The sequence below is a fragment of the Ictalurus punctatus genome, chromosome 19, assembly GCF_001660625.3.
Source record: "Ictalurus punctatus breed USDA103 chromosome 19, Coco_2.0, whole genome shotgun sequence".
Lineage (NCBI taxonomy): Eukaryota > Metazoa > Chordata > Actinopteri > Siluriformes > Ictaluridae > Ictalurus > Ictalurus punctatus.
The window spans coordinates 15,306,300-15,329,929 of NC_030434.2; the positions used below are offsets into that span (position 1 = coordinate 15,306,300).

The following is a 23,630-nucleotide window of genomic DNA, read 5'->3' on the forward strand; positions in this document are numbered from 1 at the left end:
AACATTTAATTTCATTATTTTTAAAGCATGTAAAATATAGACACAACTACTGTGTGTGGTGTCTAAGCACAGTGATTAAACATTTAAGTTGAAAGCTTTATTATTTATTTATTTATTTATTCTTGACATTTAACCAAAAATATGTACGCAGGGTGTTCAAAAAGTTTTGACTGGCAGTGTATCTCTGCTTAAATGAGAGAGAGAGAGAGAGAGAGAGAGATGGAGAGAGAGAGAGAGAGAGAGAGATGGCAGGGAAAGGAAGTGAGAGATAGAGACAGACACAGTGAGAGTGAGTGAGAGACAGAGTGAGTGAGGCAGTGAGAAAGGAATATCACTGCACTCAGTAATCGTCAGGAAGAGTTTGTTGGAGCAGCACGACATAGTGCGCCTTGAAAAATTTGGGAAGTTTCCAAAAAGGATCCTTTATAAACTCGTCACCTTAATGTCGGGACTGCTGAATATTGCCCCACCGATGCTATGGTTACCTTTATCACGGTATGTGTGATTTATTTAGTTTTGTTTCTGTTAAGTTGAGGAGTTTCGAGCAGGGTTTTGAATGATTACAGTACGGGTTGACACAGTGCTCATGGACTGCGCTTTGACTCGACTGGCGCAGGACAAAAACGGACAGTTTCAACTCTACTTTCTTCAATTTATAACGTTTAACAGCTTTCAGTGGCATACGGAGAAGACGCGTGCCTGGAGTAAACACACATGATTTTCCAGTCTGTTATACATTTAGGCGTTAATTCATTGCTACATTTATTCTATGGACTTGTGCGTAAAAGGCTGTTGCGCCCCGTGTTTATAAGCGAAAGCTTGCAGTATGTGGCAGCTGGAAAAAAGAAGAAAAAAGAAAAGAAGGTGAAATGCAATGTACAGCCTGAGGGGCAACTGAAAACCAGTACGGGCAAATTCATTTCGTCCCTTCCCTGATATGCACTCCTCTGGGTGGAAAACAATAGAGTTACAGGGCTGAAAGTGTGGCTGCGCCCCAAACCGCATCCTACTGTAGTAAATATTGTGTTAATAGCCTATAGTAAGCGATCATCAGTGTCGTTCTCACAGGTCGCATTTAATGCATTAGTTATGCGTTATCTGCCATGCTTGTATATGCTGTATTGAATGTTTTTCTTTTTCCCCCATCGCAAGAAACTTTTGGAAAATCCACATGCGCAAAGGCAGCAGAAACTATTTAAAACGTGGGTTTGACATGCAGGAAAATACATTTCATGCATGTTTATGCAAAGCATGTGGCCCCCCTGGAATGTAAAGGAGCAGTGAGTCACACCAACGTGTGAAAAATGTGTATTCATAGAAAATGCTATGACTTTTTACAGTGTATTCTCCAGTGGTGAATGAACACCTATCATTTTCATGTAAGCTCACGTGAAGCAAATGAGTCCAGTAAGAGTTAATTCAGCACTGTAGGTGTTAATTCCACACTTGCGTGTTTTCTTGGATAATTGTCTGTCATTGCCTGAGGAGCTGAACTGGCTTTACTCCCTGGTTTCTTCTGAAACAGTGACAGGCCATTCTAAAAAGGATAATCCTCTCAAATATGGAATGTAGATGTTGTCTGGCAAATCTGCCTACAAGAATATATTGCAGTTTTTGCTTTCATGTTTTGTTTGCAGTTATATAACACACACACACACACATGCCCACAGGCATACATACATTGAAAGAGAGAGTCAATGGCTTTCACTCTCTGCAGTCTTGTATAGGCTTGCCATACTGTGGAATCCGTCAAATAGAGTTAATAGACTTGACACTAAAAGTATCCGCTCTGGAATTAACTGAAGAAATGCAGGACAGAGGACATGGTGAGACCCTGTGAATGAAACCAGTTCACATAACCCATACTTACAGACTAATATAAATGTTTAGCACATGATAAATATGACAAAAAGTGTGCCTGTGGTGTTGATGCACAATAAGTAACTAATATGTTTTCTTGATTATATATTGACTTAACTATAGTTTTTATTGCATACTTTATGTACTTTTAGACAATTTATACCCAAATGGACACAGTAGTTAATCCAACTCTGTAAGCATGTGTAAATTTTTATACTACTTTAAGATAAATGTGTTTATTACCAGGAATGTACCTGTAGGATCATTAGAGAATTGTAGATGGTTTGCAGGTGCTACACTGAGCAGTAATGGAATAGGAAACATCACCAGCAGGGCTTTTTCGCATTCCATTAAATTAACAGGGCTATAAAGACTTACAGACGTCAGTGTAAATAGCTGGGATGTTCAGATTCCTGCAGTTTTTGTGCTTATCTTGTTCAAAATAGTTCTGAATAACTCACAATAAATTACTGGTATTTACGGAAGAGTTTCAATTTACTATTTTAATAACTAGAGTAAGACTAATATACATGTTAATTAATAAACACTCCTTTTTGCTTGTTACTATACAGTAGGCCTATATTTGGTGTTATTTTCCATGTTCTCGGATCAGATATGCAGTAATCTTATTAAACAAGATTCGGTAGAACAAAGAATTTAAAAAAAGAAAGACAGAAGTTGGGATTTTATTTAAAGCAAGCATTTATAAGAAAATATTGCACCTTTGAAATCTAAAGAATATAGTCAGCTCCAGAATTATTGGTAAAGATAAACAAGAAGCTTATTTAAAAACCATCTTTGTAGTTAATTAGCCTGATCTAAAGATGAAAATAAGAGAGATGTCTATAATCTTTGATTGAAGTCACTTTAGTCTAACAATATAAATTATAATTGGCTTATTTTTTTGGTCACAGTTATTGTCAGCCCTGAATTTAGTACTTGTGCAAATTACTAAAAAAAAAGTACATTATGCAAGTATTCCAAAAGTACTTCCACAAAGCAAGAAATCTGAAACACTCCTCAGTACAGAATCACTCCAGATCTCCAGAGTTTTAGGTCTTCTCTTGTGAACTTTCCTCTGTAGATCACACCACAGTTTTTCATTGGTGGTTAGGTCCAGGGACTGGGGTGGCCATGTGAAAAACTTGATTCTGTGGTCATTGAATCCTTTTTGTGTGGATTTTGACATGTTTGAATAATTGTCCTGCTGAAAGATCCAGCAATAACCCAGCTGCAGCTCTTGGGTAAACGCAGAGTTTCATTTAAACTCTCCCATAACATTACAGATCCTCCATCATACTTAACAGTGGAGATTAAGTTATTTTCTGTATAACCATCCTTCTTTTTTTCCAAACCCACCTTGAGTGTTGGTTGCCAGAAAGCTCTATTTTTGTCATGTCTGACCATAGAAATGGTTCTGGTCAAAGTTCCAGTAGTGTCTAGCAAACCCTAGGTGCTTATGTTTGTGGTTAGATGAAAGAAAAGGATTTTTTTTGCTAAAACACATTGCAAACAGTTTGTTGGCATGGAAGTTGCATCTAATTGTAGATTTGGGGACTTGGTACTGCAAATTTCCAACCATGATGTTTAGAGAATTCTTTCCCTCTCTAACCATCCACTTCACTGTTTTTGGGACGTGTGTGTGTGTTTGTTTGTTTTTTTGTGTGTGTTGTTTGTTTTTGTGTGTGTGTGTGTGTGTGTGTGTGTGTGTGTGTGTGTGTGTGTGTGTGTGTGTGTGTGTGTGTGTGTGTGTGTGTGTGTGTGTGTGTGTGTGTTGGGAGGTTGAAAGGGTTGGAGGGGTGGGGCTGAGGCAATTGAAGCTAATTGTTAATTGTTGCTCTAACAGTGGATCTGGACATTTGGCATGAACATATTTTTAAAGGCATTGCCTGATTTATGAAGGTCAACACACTTTTGTTTCATTTTATTTGTGTATTCTCAAAGCTTCCCATGTCCCAATAAATTATTGCTTAGAGTACTTGCTGCAGTAGTTGTGTTTCATGGGAATTGTAAACCAGAAGAAGTGATGTGTAGTTTATGCAGAAATAACCATGAGGTACCAAAACAAACAGTCTGTGTTTAATTGGGGTTATGTGTGGACTAGGGTTTGATGTGGACCAGACCTCTAGCAGCTAAATTATGCACATATTACAACTTGTTCTACCTCCAGGCAGAGAGTCTAAAGAGCAACACTGCATGTCAAGATATGACAAATGCATGTATACTGTATTTGGCTACAGAGCAAAAAGAGAGAGACTTGTAAGTCTTACCTGTACTTAAAACAGTAGCTTTCTATTTCTATTTCTCTTGACCTTAGTGGCATAAGTAATGTAAAGTGACAGCATGATTTCTAAACTGAGCTGAATAGGACAGAAAGTAAAAGACAGTCAGTTGGCGGTGTATATATTTCTTGTTTGGCTGAAGATAATATGTTATATAAGTTAATATGGCCTCAGATGTTTCGAGACAATGTATATCAAGAGGTTCTTTGCTATCCAGGTCTTTATATCAGCCAGTCAGTCATACTGACTTTGAATGGTAATTTGTACAATAGGGACTCTGTCAAGGCTGGATTGTAAATGTAAATGTATGCAGTAGTAGATTAATCGTCACTTAAGGCCATATTTAGAGTTGAGTTAAGCAAAGTAATGTGGCATTAAGACCTCAGCCAACTACAGAATTAAGTGCTATTCAGAAGTAGTGTGAGAGTTACACATGTTTGGGTGGAGTTTACCAAAAACAGAGGCATGTTTCAGTTTTATATGATTCTGACCTTGGACTTATGTCAATTTTTCTTGCACAATATTGGTTTGAGTGTTGGTCAGATAATTCTTCAACCCATGGGCATGTTTTTATCCCGTGCACACATTATGATTTCGTGACATTTTATTTAGTATCTCATGGCTAAGTTCTGAGCACAACTGTCACCGCATGATAATTAAAAAATTCAAAATAATATATTGTGCTGGATCAAGTACTATTTTATAAGCTGGCGATTAATGGTGGTGAAAGCCTTATTGTTAAATTGAACAAACTTTGCAGTGATACAACTAGGACTATTCAGGACCCCTCTTTGATCTTTATTTCAATGCTTGCCATCTTCTAATTCCTATAGTTTATAATAATACAAGTCTTTTTATTTTTCATTGTTACATTTTTGTCTCTAGCCTTTATGTTGCATTGTATTACATTTGACATTTCCTTTTCAGTCCGCTTATGTTTGTAGATAAAAGTATTAGACAAAACTTGGACGTTTCTTCTCAAGAAAAACCTGGCAATCTTAGAGGCAGGAATAGGCACATCATTTGAATAATCTGAATGGGGTGCCCAGAAACTTGACTTAAGCAGCTGCATATCCTGCATAACTTTTCCAGTACTGCCATTATGTTTGGATTTAAGTCACCTAATCTGAAATATAGCCTCTAGACAATATGAGATTGTCTGGTTTAGATTTTTCACATACAATCTGAATTCTGACCTTCACCTATGAAATACAGCAACAGTACTTGTTTTGCCCGATCCAGTTAATTTGAAGTAAGAATACTGTCTCATAGAGATATGTTACATTTAGTCCAGAATCTCTCAGCAGCAACAGTACATAAGTACGCTGTTTTCCTGCACTCTATCCACCACCACTGCCATGGATTTATGATGCTTATAAATTCTGTATAAGCCCTGCACTGGTGTACTCCTTTACTCTCCCAGACCTGATGTGACCCACTTACAGTATCTGAGCACAGTGACAGTGCTCCACCACAGCTGGCCTGTCACTGTAGAATGTGAACTGAGGATCTGGCCAGAAACCTAGTGTACATGGATATAGAGCATCAAAGGTCAACTCATACTCAAACATGGCCATACCCAAACAGCCATACCCAGCAGTGACCCCAGGTTTTTTTGGTCTCCATATTCATACTGTGGGAAATTCACAGCTTTGACCATATATGGAACAGTTTGACCACCGAGTATCAAATAAAATGAGAAGCCATTTAGGCAGTCTTTACTTAAAGCACATTTGGGGAAATTTTGGACGTTTGTACATGACGGCATCTCAAGAATGAGTTACAATATTCGTTTTCTTCATAAAAACTCTTTTTTCACTTTAGTCTTCAGAAAAAATGTTGCACTGACAACCTAAAGAAAACCAGATACTGCATGAGCAGACATGTAGACGTACATGACCATAATCACCTGTGGCATCTGTGATTAGATTCAACTATTTATGATCAGTTCAATGATATGAGGGTAAAATGTATTTCCCCTTTCCATCACTCAAATATACTACATAACACAACATGGTACACAGTACAACAAAGCACAAACTTACTCTGGGATAGCTTCAGGGTGAACTGGCTTTTCTAGTGTGTGTGTATGTGCCTTTGTGTATTTGAGACTTGTGTCTTTTTTTTTTTTAAGAAAGCTGTTTTGCAAAACAAAATGTGTGCAGCAGTCCTTGGGGTTAAACCACAATGTTAAATTGCCTTTGTGTTAAAAATGCCTACAGCTGTTTACAATGTAGAATGAAAATGAGCTAGTATTATCTGATTACTTGGGACAGTCAGTATCAGATAGTGTTAGCAGATATAAAAGGTTAGTCAATACATTTCCATGCATTACCACTGGATCAAAACAACCTTAACCATGGTAGTGAATGTTCATATGATCATATTGTACACTATTCTTTAGTATCTCTCAATTAAAACAGTCAATTTCTGCTTTTCTGTAATTTTGCATAAAATTGCAGTTACTTTTCTTTGCCTTTTTCACACCTACCTTGTAGGTCATTATCCTTTGAAAGGTCCACTTTCAAAGGATAATGCCAAGATCTAAAGAGTTATGCAAGGCCTTCAGATAAAAGGCTGTGGCTATATATGGGTTTGACAAGGGACTTAAAAAGATCTTCAAATGATTTGAAATGTATCATTCCATTGTAAGGAAAATCATCTACGAATGGCGCAGATTTCAAACAACTGCCAATTTGTCCAGGACTGGCCATCTCATGAAATTCAGCCCAAGAGCAGACCGTCTAATACAAAAAGAAGTCACGGGGAACCCAAATTTCAACACAGGGTCTTCTAGTAAGTCTTGCAACTGTTGGTGTCAAAATGCATGCTTCTACAATTTTGACCTGCATGGGAGGCATGGCATAAAAAAGCCGTTGCAAGACTACAGTTTGCCAATGAGCATATAGGCATAGGTCAGGCCTTTTGGAATAATGTGCTCTGGACAGACGAATCAAAGATAGAGTTCTTTGGCCACAGTAACAGAAGACATGTTTGGCGCAGACCAAAGACAGCTTTTCAGGGACTGGACAGCTTGCATTTACTGATTCAACTATGAATTCTGCATCGTATCAGAGTGCTTGAAGATAATGTGAGGCCATCTGTCCAAAAGTTGAAGTGGAACCGAAAGTGGACATTTCAAAGAATAATGATCCTAAGCACACTAGAAAATCCACCAAGGAATGGCTCAAAAAGATGAAATGAAGGGTTATGGAATGGTCTAGTAAAAGCCCGGATTTGAATCCCATTGAAATGTTCTGGGGGGATTTGAAACAGAGAGTACATGCAAGAAAATCCTCAAACATTTTGCAACCTAAAAAATATTGCATGGAAGAGTGGTCAAAAATTCCAGCATGCCTGGTGGACTATTATGCAAAACGCCTACAAGAAGTTATTTCTGCTAAAGGTGTACTTACTTTTTCCACAGAAGAATGTCATATCTGTTGAATAAATGATTGAAATAGCTAATTTTCCTTATGGTTTTGTTCAAGTATATCAACTTCATTAATAGGCCCTGTTGTTCATTAGATGATCTAATATGTGCTTGTTCAAATATAGTTCCCTCCACTAATATTGGCACATTGTGATTGTCATCCTGCACGCGCAATTGGGAGAATAATAATAATAACAACTAAAATGTCCTGTTTCCCCTTCCTCTCCATCCCATAAATTATCAAGTGAAAACACTGTGTTTTATTCATAAATATTACAGAAGAAACTGACACGAGACAACTCTCATATGAAAGGTTAGGTTTAAGTGTAGGAGATGGTTTACTAAAGTTAGATTATATGACCACTTGGGTCAGTAGTAGCTGAGTGGTTAAAGTTTGGTGATGGTGACCAGAGCGTTGTGAGTTCAAATGACCTGAAATCCACTGCAGGGACATTGCATTTGGTGTAACTAAGCAGCATATTTATCCATCAACTTCACATATGATTTAGGCAGACTTGAAATATGAATCAATACCACAAAAGTACAACGATTTATCACATACTGTTACTACTGGAGACATTTTTTGTTCTGTAAACCAAATTACTACACTCAGTTCCACTGTGAAATTGCACAGGATCTTTTGGGGACCTCAACATGGCTGGAACCCAGACAATAAAACAGTAAAACCGCAAAATGAAACAAAACAAAACAGCAAGGAAGAAATGCTGTAAAGCGGTCAGTAGTATATAAATATTTACTCTGCTGTGGCTGCCGGACAAATATTATCTAATCATAAATGATAAAGACAGAAATGTAAATATTTCAGACATGATCACAGTGACACATTCATACTTATTGTAGGTACTTACAGAGTGTTTGCACCACCTTTGAATTATTAATCTGTCACAAATTCTCAAGAAAGCCTTGTTTTGGATCATTTTGATTTGGCATGACAGATTGTTAATCAAACTAGATAAATAAAGATTAGAGCTAATTAATCTACTGGTCTCATGATGGTATCACTAACAAAGTATTAACTATCACAGTCTAATATAGGCTAGGAAATCCTTTCCTGAGTTGCAAAATAAGTCTTTCATTTTATTACTCCTGCCTTCTTGTGCTGAAGGCTTATTCATTTTATTTTCTTTGGCAGAGCAGTATCAGCGTTGTAGAAAGGAGGGCGCTCTGAGCTTACACCCAGCCTTTATTTGCCTTTAAAAGGTATCCTGGGCAAATATGAACACTAATCACTCTCAGACCGAGCATTCCCCGTCTATGCTCGACCGTTTGGCACCATTATGGAATGTGTTTTTAATGAAAAAATAAACCACTTCTTTATGAAAAAAAATGTTAACAATATCACTAAATATATGTGCTTCAAAAAAAAAAAAAAACTAATGGAAAATAAAATAGTTATATCCTTAAAAATAATCTGTAAGTATTTCATATATAAGACTTTTATCTAACTAGTCAAGACTCTTCTATATATAAACTGGCACCATTTTGAAGTCCTATGTTACAAGAATCATTTTGAGCTGTGCTTACAGTAAATAACAGGACAATTTTTTGCTTAAAATGAGGACTCACTGCAGGCTCAGCACTCTAAAATCATTAGAGAACGTACAGTTTCAAGCACTGGCAGGGAGTGTGTCGAGATCACACATGCAGTGTGCTCTGTGTTAATAGGAGGTGTTGAGCACAGCTGGCAAGGCCAGACACTCAAGAAGTGTTCCAAACACACAGTCGCATAGCTACAAGGCAGCAGTGACGAAGCCTTTCCTCTGCCTTTCATTACTAATCCTCAGGAAGAGACGTGCAGTTTGTCATGTGCATGTCACAAATTGTTTGTTGGTCACACTTTAGAGAAATGCATGGGATTTTTTCACTAACTTACTTAGTGTGGCTCAATAAGTATCAGAGTGTTGGACTATGCTAAAGCTACCAAACTTCCATTTCTATGTTGACCATACTTTGATCTATCATGGTCTGGTGTAGACTCAAAAGTCTGAGACTAAGCAGTGTGCCTACTGGGGATGAGCGATATAGACTTAAAACTGTATCACAACAATTGAAATGATGATATGCAAGTACCTATTATTCAACACTATCTTTTTCGGCCACAAGTCACATCAGCCTAGAGAGCTTACAATCTTGAGAGCCGTGCAAACACAAACATTGATCCAAAAACCTAAAACTTAATCCTAACCATCATCAAATTCTAAACTATACCAATTAAGTAGGCTAAAAACTAGAACATGATTTTAATCACAATTCCAGTTAAAATGCAAACACCAACACCCGCAGGATTCATAATCTAACCCCAGGGAAAACAAATGGAAATGTTGCATCGAACCACTTCCATATTGTGGAGGAAGCACCTTTTTTAGGGATTAATTCTTCTTCCTCATTGAGTGTTGGAACTCAGCCGTTCACCATGTGTGATCTTGCTGTATGTGTGAGATGACCACGTTGCGGTACGTAAACACTAAATCAACAACATCATCAGTACCATGGGATTACAAATTCTTATCATAGGGAGGAATTGTACAGGTATATCATGGGTCGATACGATATGGCACAGCCCTATTGCCTACCTACAGACAGTGTGCCTGTGAATAGATTGTTTTGTAAAAATCTGTTCTGTAATTAAAATATACCATCAGTAATGGCTCTTAGCTGAAAATCCCTTTTAATTAGTACAGTATGTGCCTGAAACATATCATATTAGGACATCATAAAGCAGTTTAATTAAAGAAAAATAACTGAAATCCAAAGATAAGGAATGCTAGATGTAAAGTCAGATATGCACTGTACAGAGTATTTGTATAGACTTCTGTGACTAGAAATATTTGTCTGTTTGATCTTGATGTGATTTCAGAGACTGCGGGGTCAAGCCTGTGTGCTGAATGCATTCTGCAGGTCTCTGAATATAAACTAAGAAGTGTGCACAAAGCATTCTTTCCTGTCTTTTGCCTTCCTCCAGATGGGAACTGGTGTATGGTGCTAGTCATAGATCCAGATTTGGGGGGTCCGGAGTCTCCTGCTTTATGGGAACATTTGGAAAGCATTAGCGCTTAGATGCTCTTTTTGTAAATCTTGGGTGGCTTGACATCAAATCTGTTACTATTAAGGTGTTTCTCCATTGCACTTTTGAAAACAGGAACTAGGCTGACAGGACTCAATGGTTCTAGTTGTTGCTCAAGGTTTCCACCAACTGGAGCGGTCATAGTGATGATTAAAAATGGCTGTGTCATTGTTGTGTGTGGTGGTTTTTCACCATTGTTAAATCCAACATGAAAGAAGTACTCAGATTAATTCAACAAAATTCAATTCAGTTTTATATGTGTAGCACTTTTAACAATGGACATTGTCCCAAAGCAGCTTTACAGAAATATATAATTTCAAAATATAAATTTTAAATTTGTGAATTTGTCCCAAATGAGCAAACTAGAGGAGACGGTGGCAAGGAAAAACTTCTGGGTTACGCATGTAACCCTGTTCCCTAAGAAGGGAACGAGACGTTGCGTTTAGCATAACACTATCGGAGCGCCTCTTGCTCGTGATGGGGACCTGAAGCTTGTGTAAAATCATGCCTATTTATAGGCCTGCCATGATCAGGTGACGTGGCAATTAAGCGCATCGCGTAATACAATTATGGCACCTGTGAACCACGCCATCAGCCTCTATTATGTGAAGCGAAGATGCAATTCACAGGCCTGCCCTGATATGACAAAGCTACGCAACGTCTCGTTCCCTTCTCCGGGAACAGGGTTACATGTGTAATTCAGACGTTCCCTTTCAAAGTGAACTTTGACGTTGCATTTAGCATAACCCTATGGGAACGAGAATACCCACTCTGTCAAACCAAGGGTACGGCCTGTTCAAAAAGACCCAAGCCCGAGGGTCACTGCAAGACACTCAAGCCTGAGGTGGAATGAATATCCAGGCTGTAATAACAAATGAATGTGTGTGGTGTAGACCACCCTGCAGCAGCACACACATCCTGTAAGGATACCCCTTTGGACAAAGCCTTCGCGGAGGTGACCGCTGTAGTGGATTGAGCCCTTATGCCCAGAGGAGTAGCGAGACCGCGCGCCTCATAAGCAATAGCGATTGCTTCCACTATCCTATTAGAGATGCGCTGCTTTGACACAGCATCAGCTCTACTGTCGCCGCCAAAGCAGACCCGCAGCTGCTCCAACTTACGCCACTGGCCGGAGCAGTGGACGTAAGTACAGAGAGCCCTTACTGGACACAGCAGGTGCATGCTCTCTTGTTCCAGTGTGGGGAATGGAGGAGGGCAGAAAGCCTGATTGTAGAAGGAGCCCACCCCGCTGAGAAACGTTCTTGTAAGAACTCCAGGACTGTGGCTATTGCGCAGTTCACTGGGTCTAGCTGAAGTTCCTCACACCACAAGACAAAAAGCTGCCACTTGAGTGCATTCAATTTCCTTGTGGATGGTGCTCTGGCATTTAACATGGTCTCTACAATCTCAGTTGTGAGACCAGAATCTATGAGCTGGTGCCCCTCAGGGGCCAGACCCACAGTTTCCATAGTTCTGGCCAAGTGTGATAAATTAGCCCTCCGGCTTGAGACAGTAGATCCACTCTAAGGGATCCAATGGGGCACCTGACAGACCTTCCAGGACCACAGAAAGGTCCCAGGAAAGTATGCGCAGCCTGCAGATGGGCCTCTGCCACCTGACACCATGCATAAACCTCAACATTAGAGGATGTTGCCGCACAGAGGCTCCATCAACGGGGGCATGGCTGGCCAAAATGGTGGCCACGTAAACCCTGATTGTAGAAGGAGACCACCCCGCTGAGAAATGTTGTTGTAAGAACTCCAGGACTGTAGCTATTGCGCAGTTCACTGGGTCTACAGTGGATCCCTGCAGATGGGAGTCTCCCAAGGAGTGCCATCTAGCAGGGGTATTATCTCTGAGAACCATATTCGAGCTGGCCAATAAGGTGCTACTAGCAGCAGACATAGACTATCTTGGTGAACTCTTGCTAGAACTTGTGGGAGCAGAGCGATGGGGGGAAAAGCGTACAGCTGTGACCTCGGCCACATGTGCACCATGGCGTCCAGCCTTAATTGTGAGCGCGAACCACAGCGGGTCGTGTGTTGTCTCCTCGGAGGCAAACACATGCAGACCCGCTTGGCCAAACCTCGCCATATGGACTCCACCACTTGTGGATGGAGCCACCAGTTCCTGGGCCTCAGCCCCTGCCTCAACAGGATATCTGCCCCCATATTCCCAGAATGAACATTGCACTCACTGACAAACTTTCCTCTGCCCAGAGAAGAATTAGTTGCGCCTGCCTGAACGGGGGCACGGACATAATCCTCCCTGGTGGTCAATATATAAGACCACCGGTGTGTTGTCTGTAAACACATGGTGACCTCTCACTTGAGGAAGAAGGAATTTCAGTGCTAGAAATATGGACCACGTTTCTAGACAATTTATATGCCACTTCAGATGAGGGCCGCGCCAGAGACCGTGAGCTGGACAGCTGTCTAAGACCGCGCTCCAGCCCGTGAGGGAGGTGTCTGTCATTACCGTCTTGCGCTAAGGAGACACCCCTAGAATGTGCCCCAAGGCTAGAAACCGGGGACACTCAAATTCTCAGAGCACGTAGGAATCGCCGCGTGACACTGATTATTCTCAGAGGTTTCGTCCTTGGACGAAACCCCCAACTTCTCAGCCACCACTGAACGGTCACCTGTGCAATAGGCCCATAAGCGCCAATAGTCTCCCAAGATTCAGCTTTATCTTGCTCAGTGTTGATAGGATTCACCCTATGCATGTTGGGGATAGAAACGCCCACATCGTAGTAGAATCCTTATAACCCCTAGAAAAGTTGTCCACTGCACTGGGGAAAGCATACTTTTCTGAGGTTCAACCTGAGCCCCAAGCTCTTCATGTGGGCGAGAACGACATCTCGATGTTGAACCGCCAGTTTCCTGGATCGTGCTAGAATTAACCACTCATCCAAGTAGTTTAGTACACGGATGCCTTAGAGTCAAAATGGAGCCAGAATGACATCCATGCACTTTGTGAAGGTGCGAGGGGATAAAGCTAACGATATTTCTATGTGGAAATATGCACCTTTTAGATCTATCGTCATAAACCAGTCCTCAAACTGAATCTGTGGAACGATAAGTTTGGGCATCAGTATCTTGAACCTGTATGTCCGAAGAGTACAGTTCAGATGACGCAGATCTAAAATTGGGCGCATACTCCTATTTTTTGCGGACCAGGAAATAACGGCTGTAAAAACCTCCCTCCCTCAGGGAACGGGGTACATGTCCTATGGCCCCTTTGTCCAAGAGGGATCTTACTGCCTGCGATAACGTCGGGCTCTGGTTTGTGCTGACTACTGTGGTGAGCACATCTCTGAACCGGGGGGGGGGTTGAGCTATAAACTGGACCCAGTAACCCTTTTCTATGGTAGACAGAACCCATGAAGACACATTTGACAGTAGTTTCCAAGCTGCTAGATGGTCTTTTAGTGACATTAACTATTCCACATTCTATTGGAGGGAAAGCATCAGATTTTCGTTGCCCTATGACATCTCGTTGACCAGAGAACACTGAAAACTTGGGACAGCCTTGGCTAGGGGAGGTCCTACAGTAGCACTCGGGGCTAACTGCCCTAACAACCTCATGTCCCCTGATACGTCCCTCCATGGCCCCTCAGGACTTCTCTTCTTTGCCTGCTTGGCCTTTATGACCATTCTCAGATCAGGCCTATTAGCAGGCCGCGACTGTTGCGGCCCGGTTCCTCTGGCCGTCTGCGGGGGTTGGCGGGCTGCCATACTCACCTTCTGGGTCTCCCTCGCACTAGTGCTGGCCCGGGCTCCACTCGTGGATACCCGGGTGAACTCGAGACAACAGGGAAGGAATTGGCTGAATACCGCCATATGTCGAGCTCACTCAGCAGGTCTGCTTGGAAGGCCTGCAACACTGTCATTGTCTGCAGTGACCCACAAGCAAGACTACTAGATGCATAGGCCTTGCCCACCAATGCCACGGTGTAAGCCACCTTACACGGTGGCTTGGATGGCAAAGCCGGCCCCCCAATTACCTGCCGTCAATGGAGAGAGGTGGCTCGCAAGCGCCTCCTCCACCTTCAGCATAGCTAAATAGCCATGCCATTCATTCCTCACACTGGCCGAATAATCCAACATCGTGGGGTTATAAATATGGCTTATGCATGGTTTTCCCCCAGAAGCCTGATATTTTGTCATGCACTTCTGGAAGAAAGGGTAGTTTCTGCAGTGTGAGGGATTTACTTTCACTGGGGAGAAAAAGGCTCATCCAGCCTTAGTAATCATTTCAAGCAGCTCTTTATATGCTGCTCTCAGTTTTTAGCACAACCTTCTGGCTCATCGGAGTCATAGAGCAATTATTACTATTAGTTTTGTGTGTGTTTTTACCCTCCCCTTTTGGCTTTCCATAGCGGAAGGAGGAGTCGCGACGCGAGCTCCAAAATCCAGCGGAGAGCCGAACCTGGAAGACAGAGCAAGAGATAGCTCGTCTCCGGCTCCTCTTCCAGATCCAAAAGAGATCCCCCGAACCTGAGACGGCTAGCTGCCTCGGGAGCGGCTGACCCAGATCCGCAAGGCTCTGAAACCCAACTCGCTTCAGCTTCCGAGAAGAACGCGAGTCGCGAGCCGAGCTGCTTAATGTAGGCATTACCATGTGCAGCCTCTCGAGGCTGCCATTGGATGCTACAACCCTAGACACTTCCCCCAGAAAGTGTGCACTATTCCCCGTGATGAAACGGGAGCAAGCCGTAACACACTTCCTGAATTCTCTCACTCATATTTTTCTCTCTCGCTCATTCTCTTTTTTGTTTTTTTTTAAAGGGATAGAAAAGTTCTGAGATTTTGAGAAAAGATAGCAAGGAAATGAAGCGCCTTTTTGTTTCTTTACACAAAAACTGACATGCAGTCTTTCACTGAAGATAATAAAGGCTGATGGCGCGGTTCACAGGTGCCATATTTATATCATGCGACGGACTTAATTGCCACGTCACCTGATCATGGCAGGCCATTAAATAGGCATGATTTTACACAAGCTTCAGATGCTGGTCATGTGCGAGAGGCGCTTCCATAGTGCAACGTCAAAGTTAACTTTGAAAGGGAACTCCCTGAGGTGAAAATTGAGGGGAAAATAAAAAAAATTGAAAATATTAGACAAAAAATTTAGACAGATCTTATAACTACCTCTGTAGATGATAATATAGCAATAGCAGATCAACGATTTGAATGCTTTACTCCCCTTAGATAGACTGAACTAATTTAATTAATTTCTTCATCAAAATTATCAACTTGTATACTAGATCACTTACCTACATGTTTCTTCAAACAGATTATTCCAGAAGTAATCAAACCCCTTCTAAAAATAATCAGTTCTTCTCTTAACACTGGCTATGTACTTAAAACACTTAAACTAGCAATTATTAAACTCCTGATTAAAAAATCTGACCTCAGTCCCTGTTAACTGTCCAGCTATAGGCCAATATCAAATCTGCCCTTTATTTTCAAGATCTTAGAAAATGTTGCAGCACAGCAGCTATATTCTTATCTAACAACATTCATGAAATGTATCAGTCCAAATTTAGGGCTTATCATAGCACAGAGACAGTGCTGGTTAAAGTGGTAAATGACTACTAATGGTCTCTGATCAGGGCTGTGTCTCCTTGCTTGTGTTGCTTGACCTTAGTGCAGCTTTTGATACCATTTATCATACTATTCTCCTTGATAGACTAGAAAATGTTTTTGGCATTAAGGGAACGGCCCTCTCCTGACTCAGGTCTTGTTTGACTGATCGCTATCAGTTTGTAGGTGTAAATGTAGATTTCTCTGTGCATACCGAGGTTAAATTTGGTGTTCTGCAAGGTTCTGTTTTAGGCCCACTGCTTTTTTTTAATATATATGCTACCTATGAGCCAAATTTTTCGGAAACACGGTATTAGCTTCCATTATTATGCTAATGATACACAACTGTATGTTCCAGCGAAGCCAGATGACAGACAGCAGCTTAATAAAGTTGAGGAATGTGTAAAGGACATGTTCTCAGTTTCATTTTCTCAATTTTCAAACTACAATATTCTTTTAAAAATGTCAGCTTGTGTATAGTGTGTACACACACTGCATGCTTCTGTAAACTTAGTTGGTTCACAACAGCTACAGTTAGGTTTGGTTGGTGCCAGTGTTGTGCAAGTATGTATCATGATCCTTTGAACTGGGGCCACTGGTAGTGATTTTGTGGTGAATGGGAAAAGAACAGGACCAGTTTTCAGGTGCCAAAGGTTATGTTACTGTGCAGTGAAAAATGATCTTCTTTATGAGAGACTCATCATGACAGATCAGAGGTGAATGTTCTTATTTGATGCACATTGTTCAGTGTATTCTGTCACAAATCAAATGTCCTGCTAGTTCATTAACGCCATGTGCTCTGTGAGTGGACATGACCTTCTTATATTGTAAAGGGACTACACAAGGTGTATTTCCACCTCACACCCAGTGTTCTCGGGACAGACTCGGTATCCACCATCGCCCTGATAAGGATAAAGTGGTTACTGTAAGTGAACTGTTTTATTTTTAACATAGCTTTATAAACAAAAGAGCGTTTCAGAGTTTACTTAAATAGTTATTTAAACTAAACTTAGTGGATTTAAGTAAGTGTAATCCTTAGTAAGGTATGAAAACTCAAATGTTTGTAAGTTAGCTGCGTTCAAAGTATTCAATTTTTAAACTTAAATGGTTTAAGCCTGTTTGGTTTTGACTTCCACAGTTAGTGTCAAGTAAACTATCCTCACAAGATATCCTCACGTGTATGCCAATGGACTCAGAACGATCTTTGGCTAGTCATTCCAACAACTAGCAGTTGGACTTGCAAGATTAGAATCAGAAGTGCAATTCTGTCATGGAGTCATGGAGATTTGTCTTTTCCTTCTTTAACACACCGTAGGCTCATGAAGGCCTCAGTGATGTGTCCAGCTGTATCTGGTGTAATTAATGAGGTTGAATCTTAAACTCTGCAGTGCTGTGACAAACAGGACTGGAGTCTGGCACCCATGTTTTTGCTAGTTTTGTTTGTATAAATGCAACAAATTCCCTTCCACGGGGGGAAACCCTTCAGCACACGCAAACTACTTGCCTGTGGGGTGCACACAGTTGAGGAATAATGGAGTACCTGGCCCAGTTTGTTACTTGGATGTTCAGACCTGGACTAATCTCAAGGATCGTTGGCACTTATTGGGTCTTTCATACTTCACAGAAAAAAAATGTACTGGCATAAGAAGATTCTGACTGTATATATGGAAGTATGACATTACATATCATATATCCAGAAGAAAAAGAGAATGTGTGTGTGTGTGCATGTGTGTAAGAGAGAGAGAGAGAGAGAAAGAGAGAGAGAATTCATAGGATCTGAAAGTGTTGAGTGGTTTGGACACAAGCATGCTGTTTCCATCCCAGGTGAACATAATGTAAACTGTTCTACAACCTCAGAGTGCTAAACTGTGCAGTAACAGCATGCACTAAGATGAAGAGCTCAGATAATACTATGTGGTTTAAGAGGCCATGGCTAATCCCAAGGCAATCCGCTAGGAGTTTAAAGCTCACATAGTGATAAGCCTCCTTGGCTGGTCTTAAGGGATGTGTGTAGGCAGTGAAGAACCCCCACACAGCAAAATCCCAGCACTGAATTAACCCTTACTATGTTCATTTATGTCCAGCTTGACTTTAGTAAGAACCCTGGGTGTTATTTCAGCACTAGGGATTTTGCCGACTTGAGGCCACTGCCAGTGCATCTCATAACGGCTTAAAACCTTCTGCTGATAGAAAAGCGGCCTGTGCAACCCAACACAGCCTAGCACAACCCAATGGAAACAGCACACAAAATATGGAAATTCAAAATTGCTGTATGTTATTTGCTTAAAGGTAGTTTCATTCAAAAGTACTTTGCAAAAGAGAATTTACATAAAACAAGCCTTATTTCATTCATACATTTTTTTTTCATTTCTGCATGAAACTGCATGCACATTGATTAAGCTGAAGTCAGATAAAGGACATGTTTTAAGTAGCTCTTATTTCTAAATGGAAATAAAAGAAAAACTTCTGTAAAAGAAAAGTAAAATGGTTTGGAGTGTTGCGTATAAGCTTAGGGGATGCTTATGTTATCTCACAAAATAGGCAAAATTGTATTGTAAAGTATTAGATAATGATGCAGTATATGGGAGATTTAATCTATAGAACCTATAGGAGAGTTTGCCCAGCTGGTAAATTAAGCAAATTTATGTAATGAACAAAATCATGTATGTTATGGTATTATAGCAGATTTAGATATTGTTAATTAAATTGCTGAGAATATGACAATGCAAATGAAAGTTCCAATAGTATAATTGATGATAAAACAAGCTGTTAATAAGTTAATAAGTCATGTGAGAATATAAACTATATTAAAATACAGTACAGCTGTGCAGTAGTAACAGATAAAACTACATTTTAAAGTAAAATGTTCCCCAATGCAGATGAACCAGTGCTTCCTCTTCAGACTCTGAATAGTTGTGACCTCTCGACTTTATTATAATAGTGTAACACATCATAGCATCATGCACAGTCTAGTGCAATAAGGGAAGTGAGGGTGATACGAAAGCATTTCCAATTTGCAAATTCATATTCATATTAAATCATATTATTATCATATTAAATCAAAATCATATTAATAGGCACTTGCATTTTTTTTAATGATGGTATATGTGTAGAGATCCCCTTAGGCGATATATATATTTTTATTTCTTGTGCATTACTACATTTATTAAACAATGAATTTTTGTTTAGCATTGATTGCGTTAATTGTTTAAAATTACGGAATATCTTGCAGCAAAGTTGAATATTTATGCAGAATAGGCTTTGACTTTTAATGTTTGGTATGTGCGTAATAAAAATTCAGGCAGCAAACCCATTCATAAAGTATCACAGGATTCAAGTTATATAAGTTAACATTAGTAACAACTCTTTGCTTAGATCAAATGATTGTCACGGACATTTTGTGCCTGACTAAACAGTTTTTGATTCCCTGTAGCTAGTGGTTTTACTTGAGCTGGAACACTTCTCAGTGAGATTAAGCAGTGTGCCTAAGAGCTATTTAACAACAGTTCAATTGTATTTAGGAAGAAGCACTCGTTTGGGCAGCTTGGCACATTCCCTCTGCTGCTCCCAGTCCAGCTGCCAGGCTGCTTTAGGAACAACATTCTTCTGATCCGCTGATGATCAGTCCACTCCTAAAGCTATTCCTGCTGCCATTCACCCCTGACATGTGATTACGAGGGCGACTGCCCTTGTCTGGTGCATGTTTGTTGCATAATTCCAAGTTCTCTCATAAAAGACACATTGTTGGCAGTTTTGAAATACCTTAGGGCTCTTCGATATTTCAAAGCAGCAAGGCAAAATTCGGACACAGGGTGAAAGGCATGGAACTCACGTTGAATTTTCATTAACCAGGAAGTTCAATGATGGCTTTATTAAATCATGGTTGTGTTTAGCCTGTATGATGGCAATAGTAAAATGTATACAAACATTTTCCTTCATACACTGGACTGTTAATCATCAGGGCCTGAGCCCAGATTCTTCTGCATTAAAAAACATGCAGAAATGCATTCATGCATTTTTTGTCTTGCATGTGAAGGCTAATTGCTTAAAAATGTGACAATTGGGGAACGTAGGAAGGGTTTGGATTTGGATCTTACCATATAATCTGCACATGAATAATCCAGCCACTGAAATGTCTCAAGCCAGCATCATATCAGATACCTACAGATGTCAGACCGTTCAATTTCATGAATGAGAGTCACAAAGTGACTGAGTAAACTTTCATAATTTAAAAAATTATATTATGTGGTTAAATTTAGTCTACTTCAGTATTGTTACAGCTCAATTTGTGCAGGCAGCAGTATGAGAAGGGATACAGATTAAATGAAATGAAGGAATTTATTTGCTATTAGAAAGAAAGAAAGAAAGACAACTGTGTTCTCTGAAGCTAATAAACAATGCTTGCAAGGAAGTGAGAAGAACAGCGTTTAAATGTATGAATAATTAATATTACTTAGTAAGTTTGCCAGTAAAGCAAACATTTTTTATAATTATCAAAATGATCAATAATCAGGGATTCTTTCAAGTTTTGGATCTTAGTGTTTCCATTTCAACCCCTTTACTTGTACAAAAAAAATTGGCATATATCCATTTTCCCTTCACACTAACTGACTGTGTGAGCTAGCGTTTGGCAGAATTGAGAGCTGTCATCGAATAAGACACTAGTATTTCCACGTATTTTCCTGTAAACCCTGACTGATTGGTCCTGCATCCGTTCACTGAAGATAAAATACAACACTCCGTTCACTGAAGATACAAAATTACAACGCCGCCATCTTCTTTTACTGACTTTCAGTTACGTAGTGACATCCAGCTCCAAGTGGAGAATTATTCAGGGCTAAAGAAAAATCTTTGGGGCTACAGCCCTGAATGCCCAGGCCAGGTTACACCCCTGATTCACACCCAGCCTAATTCAAAGCAGGATAGAATGTACTTGGGCCTTCCCAAACCAGGGGCATTAGCTGGATTGTTATTCATCCAAGGCTGAGCACAGATTCTTTTAAATCAAAAAACTTTTTAAAATGTACTTCTAAATAACAAAAATAATAATAATAATAATGGACTTTTTCCATGATTTTTTTTTCTTGCATGTTAGGGCTAATTTCTTTAAAAATGTGAAAATTAGACAAAAATTTAATTTATCATAAAACTTGCTTTTGGTGTTATCACTGTTTGCAGGACTACCAGACCGATAAAATATAAAACCTTTTGGATGTCTAACACGAGACTAGGCTAGTTTGGTGTCACTAGCCAAGGGGAAGCACAACTAAGCTATCAATGTATAGATTTCGCTGGCACAGTGCCATGCAAAGTACGTTACAGTAGCTGTCATAATGCTCTGCTCATATCGTGTTCACGTAACGTGGAACTCATGCAGACATTTACACACCTTGTTTTCCTGTTCAGCATGAGAGGATGTTACTGTTTCAGTGTCTACCCCTTTACTGGTTTTAAAAAAACCCTTCAATATGTCCATTCCCCCCCTCATATTAACTGACAGTGTGAGCTAGCATTTGGCAGAATTGAGAGCTGTCAGCCAATAAGTGTCTGATTGGTCCTGCCTCTGTTCACTGAAGATACAAAATTACAACACTGCTGTCTTATTTTAGTGACGGTCTCCAAGTGGAGAGTTATTCAGGGTTATTACTATAGGCAGTGCAAGTACACTGCCTATAGTAATGGACTAAAGCCACGTTTCCACCAAAAAAAGGAAAAAAGGGACTTTTTTTCAAGGGACCATTTGTTTCCTCCAGACCTTTGTTGTCTGCATTTCCATCGCGGTCAAAAGTACCGCGATGATTAAGCAAATTAGTCTGGTGACCCCTTGTTGATCCGCCAGTCGGAACCGCTCCTGTTATTGTGGTCCTTGATTTTCTTGTAGTCCTGTTTTAATTTCTTCAGCTTCTCTCTGTACTGTTGTCCTGTGTGAACAATGCCCACCTCGCTTAACCAACTTGATCTTTTTAAGTATACTTTTTCATTGCGAGTCACTATTTCCAGTTCCCACTGTATTTCGTCCTCAGTATAAATACTTAATAAGGCCTGAACCTCGTCGTCGGTCCATCTGTCATATTTTTTAAGAAACTCCATTCTATTGATTCGAATCACAATAAATTGTACACACCGCAACAGACTTTTAAAAATGATGATTGAAATAAAAATCCTGTGTGCACTCAACCAATCAAAATGCTGCGTGCACTCAACCAATCAGCATGTTCAGCGCCCAAGTCCCACCCCCAAAGTTTCTGCACTTTGAAAAAGTGGAAATGCAGCATAAATGATTTAGCAGGTAAATGCATCCAGTTGCCTGTGCCTCATTCAATATTCACAGAATGATTAATGATAAGCAGGAAGGCTATGTCAAAGCAAACATTTCCCAATCTGGCTTTCAGCCTACTTTGCAAACCTATAATCTCTTAATGGCTATGAACGTACTAAACCTGTCAAACGATAAGTAAACCTGATTGTAATAGAAATAGAAGCTGTTTTGTTATGGTCCTTTATAAACTAAAAATGTGCATGTTGAGAGTGACTGTCATGCCCACTTTGCAGCTGAGATGAAACCCTCAAGCAGAAACCAATTAAGTATGGTGTATGATTTGGAAAGCAAAATACAAACTGGGTTGCAAAGATGATTTACTTTACATCAGCTGACTGAGAGGACAGCTGATGTACCTGCAGAGGAATATATATTTCCTGATCTTTGTGATTATTTGTTTGAGCAACTGTGGGGATCAATTAAAACTGAAATGAGCATACTTCAGCATATGGGACAGTCTAGTCTGGAGTTTGACTAAAAACTGTGTCTGGGTCAGGGAACACATCTCATTGCTAATGTTCAAAAATAAAACAAAACTTCCTCCTTCACCCTCATTCTCTTACTGGAAAGGTTCCATGGCACCTCCTACTTAATACATTTGTAAATCTGGCTGTCATTTGAGCACATCTGTACTCTTCTGAGGCCTACATTTCCTCTGCTTATGCAACAAGATGACAGATGAGAGGGAGAATCACTGTGCCTTAAGATAATCAAGACAAATATGGAAACAGTTTTGAAACAAACTCTCCTAACAGTCAGCATATTCTGATGACAATTAAACATTGTTGATCATCTAGAGAAATTACCTTGATCACAAATGTTCAAGAAATTTACAGTACAAAACAACAGGCCTATCACTCTACATTAGATTATCATAAGTAATGTGCTTGTCTTCAAAAGGGGTCAGGGTACAATTACCACAAATCTATATGGTTTATTAGTAACCTTTTGGTGGTTTAAACCCTTTCAAAGCCCATAAATGAAGAAACAGCCAAAGAAGGCTGTGGACCTAATCACACAGTCACAAACAATAAATAAGATTTTGCTCTTTATGAAGTATGGAGTC

At 40.0% G+C, this 23,630-nt stretch overlaps 1 protein-coding gene across 1 annotated transcript in view; it reads left to right on the top strand.

Annotated features, from left to right (window-relative positions):
- Nucleotides 1-241: 241 nt before the first annotated feature.
- Nucleotides 242-23,630, top strand: part of ntf3 (neurotrophin 3) — a 33,274-nt gene continuing 9,885 nt past the window's right edge. Inside the window, exon 1 of the mRNA XM_017493710.3 lies at nt 242-495. Within this exon, the coding sequence (XP_017349199.2) occupies nt 478-495 (18 nt within the window). The 5' untranslated portion in view covers nt 242-477. The remainder of the gene's footprint in view (nt 496-23,630) is intronic.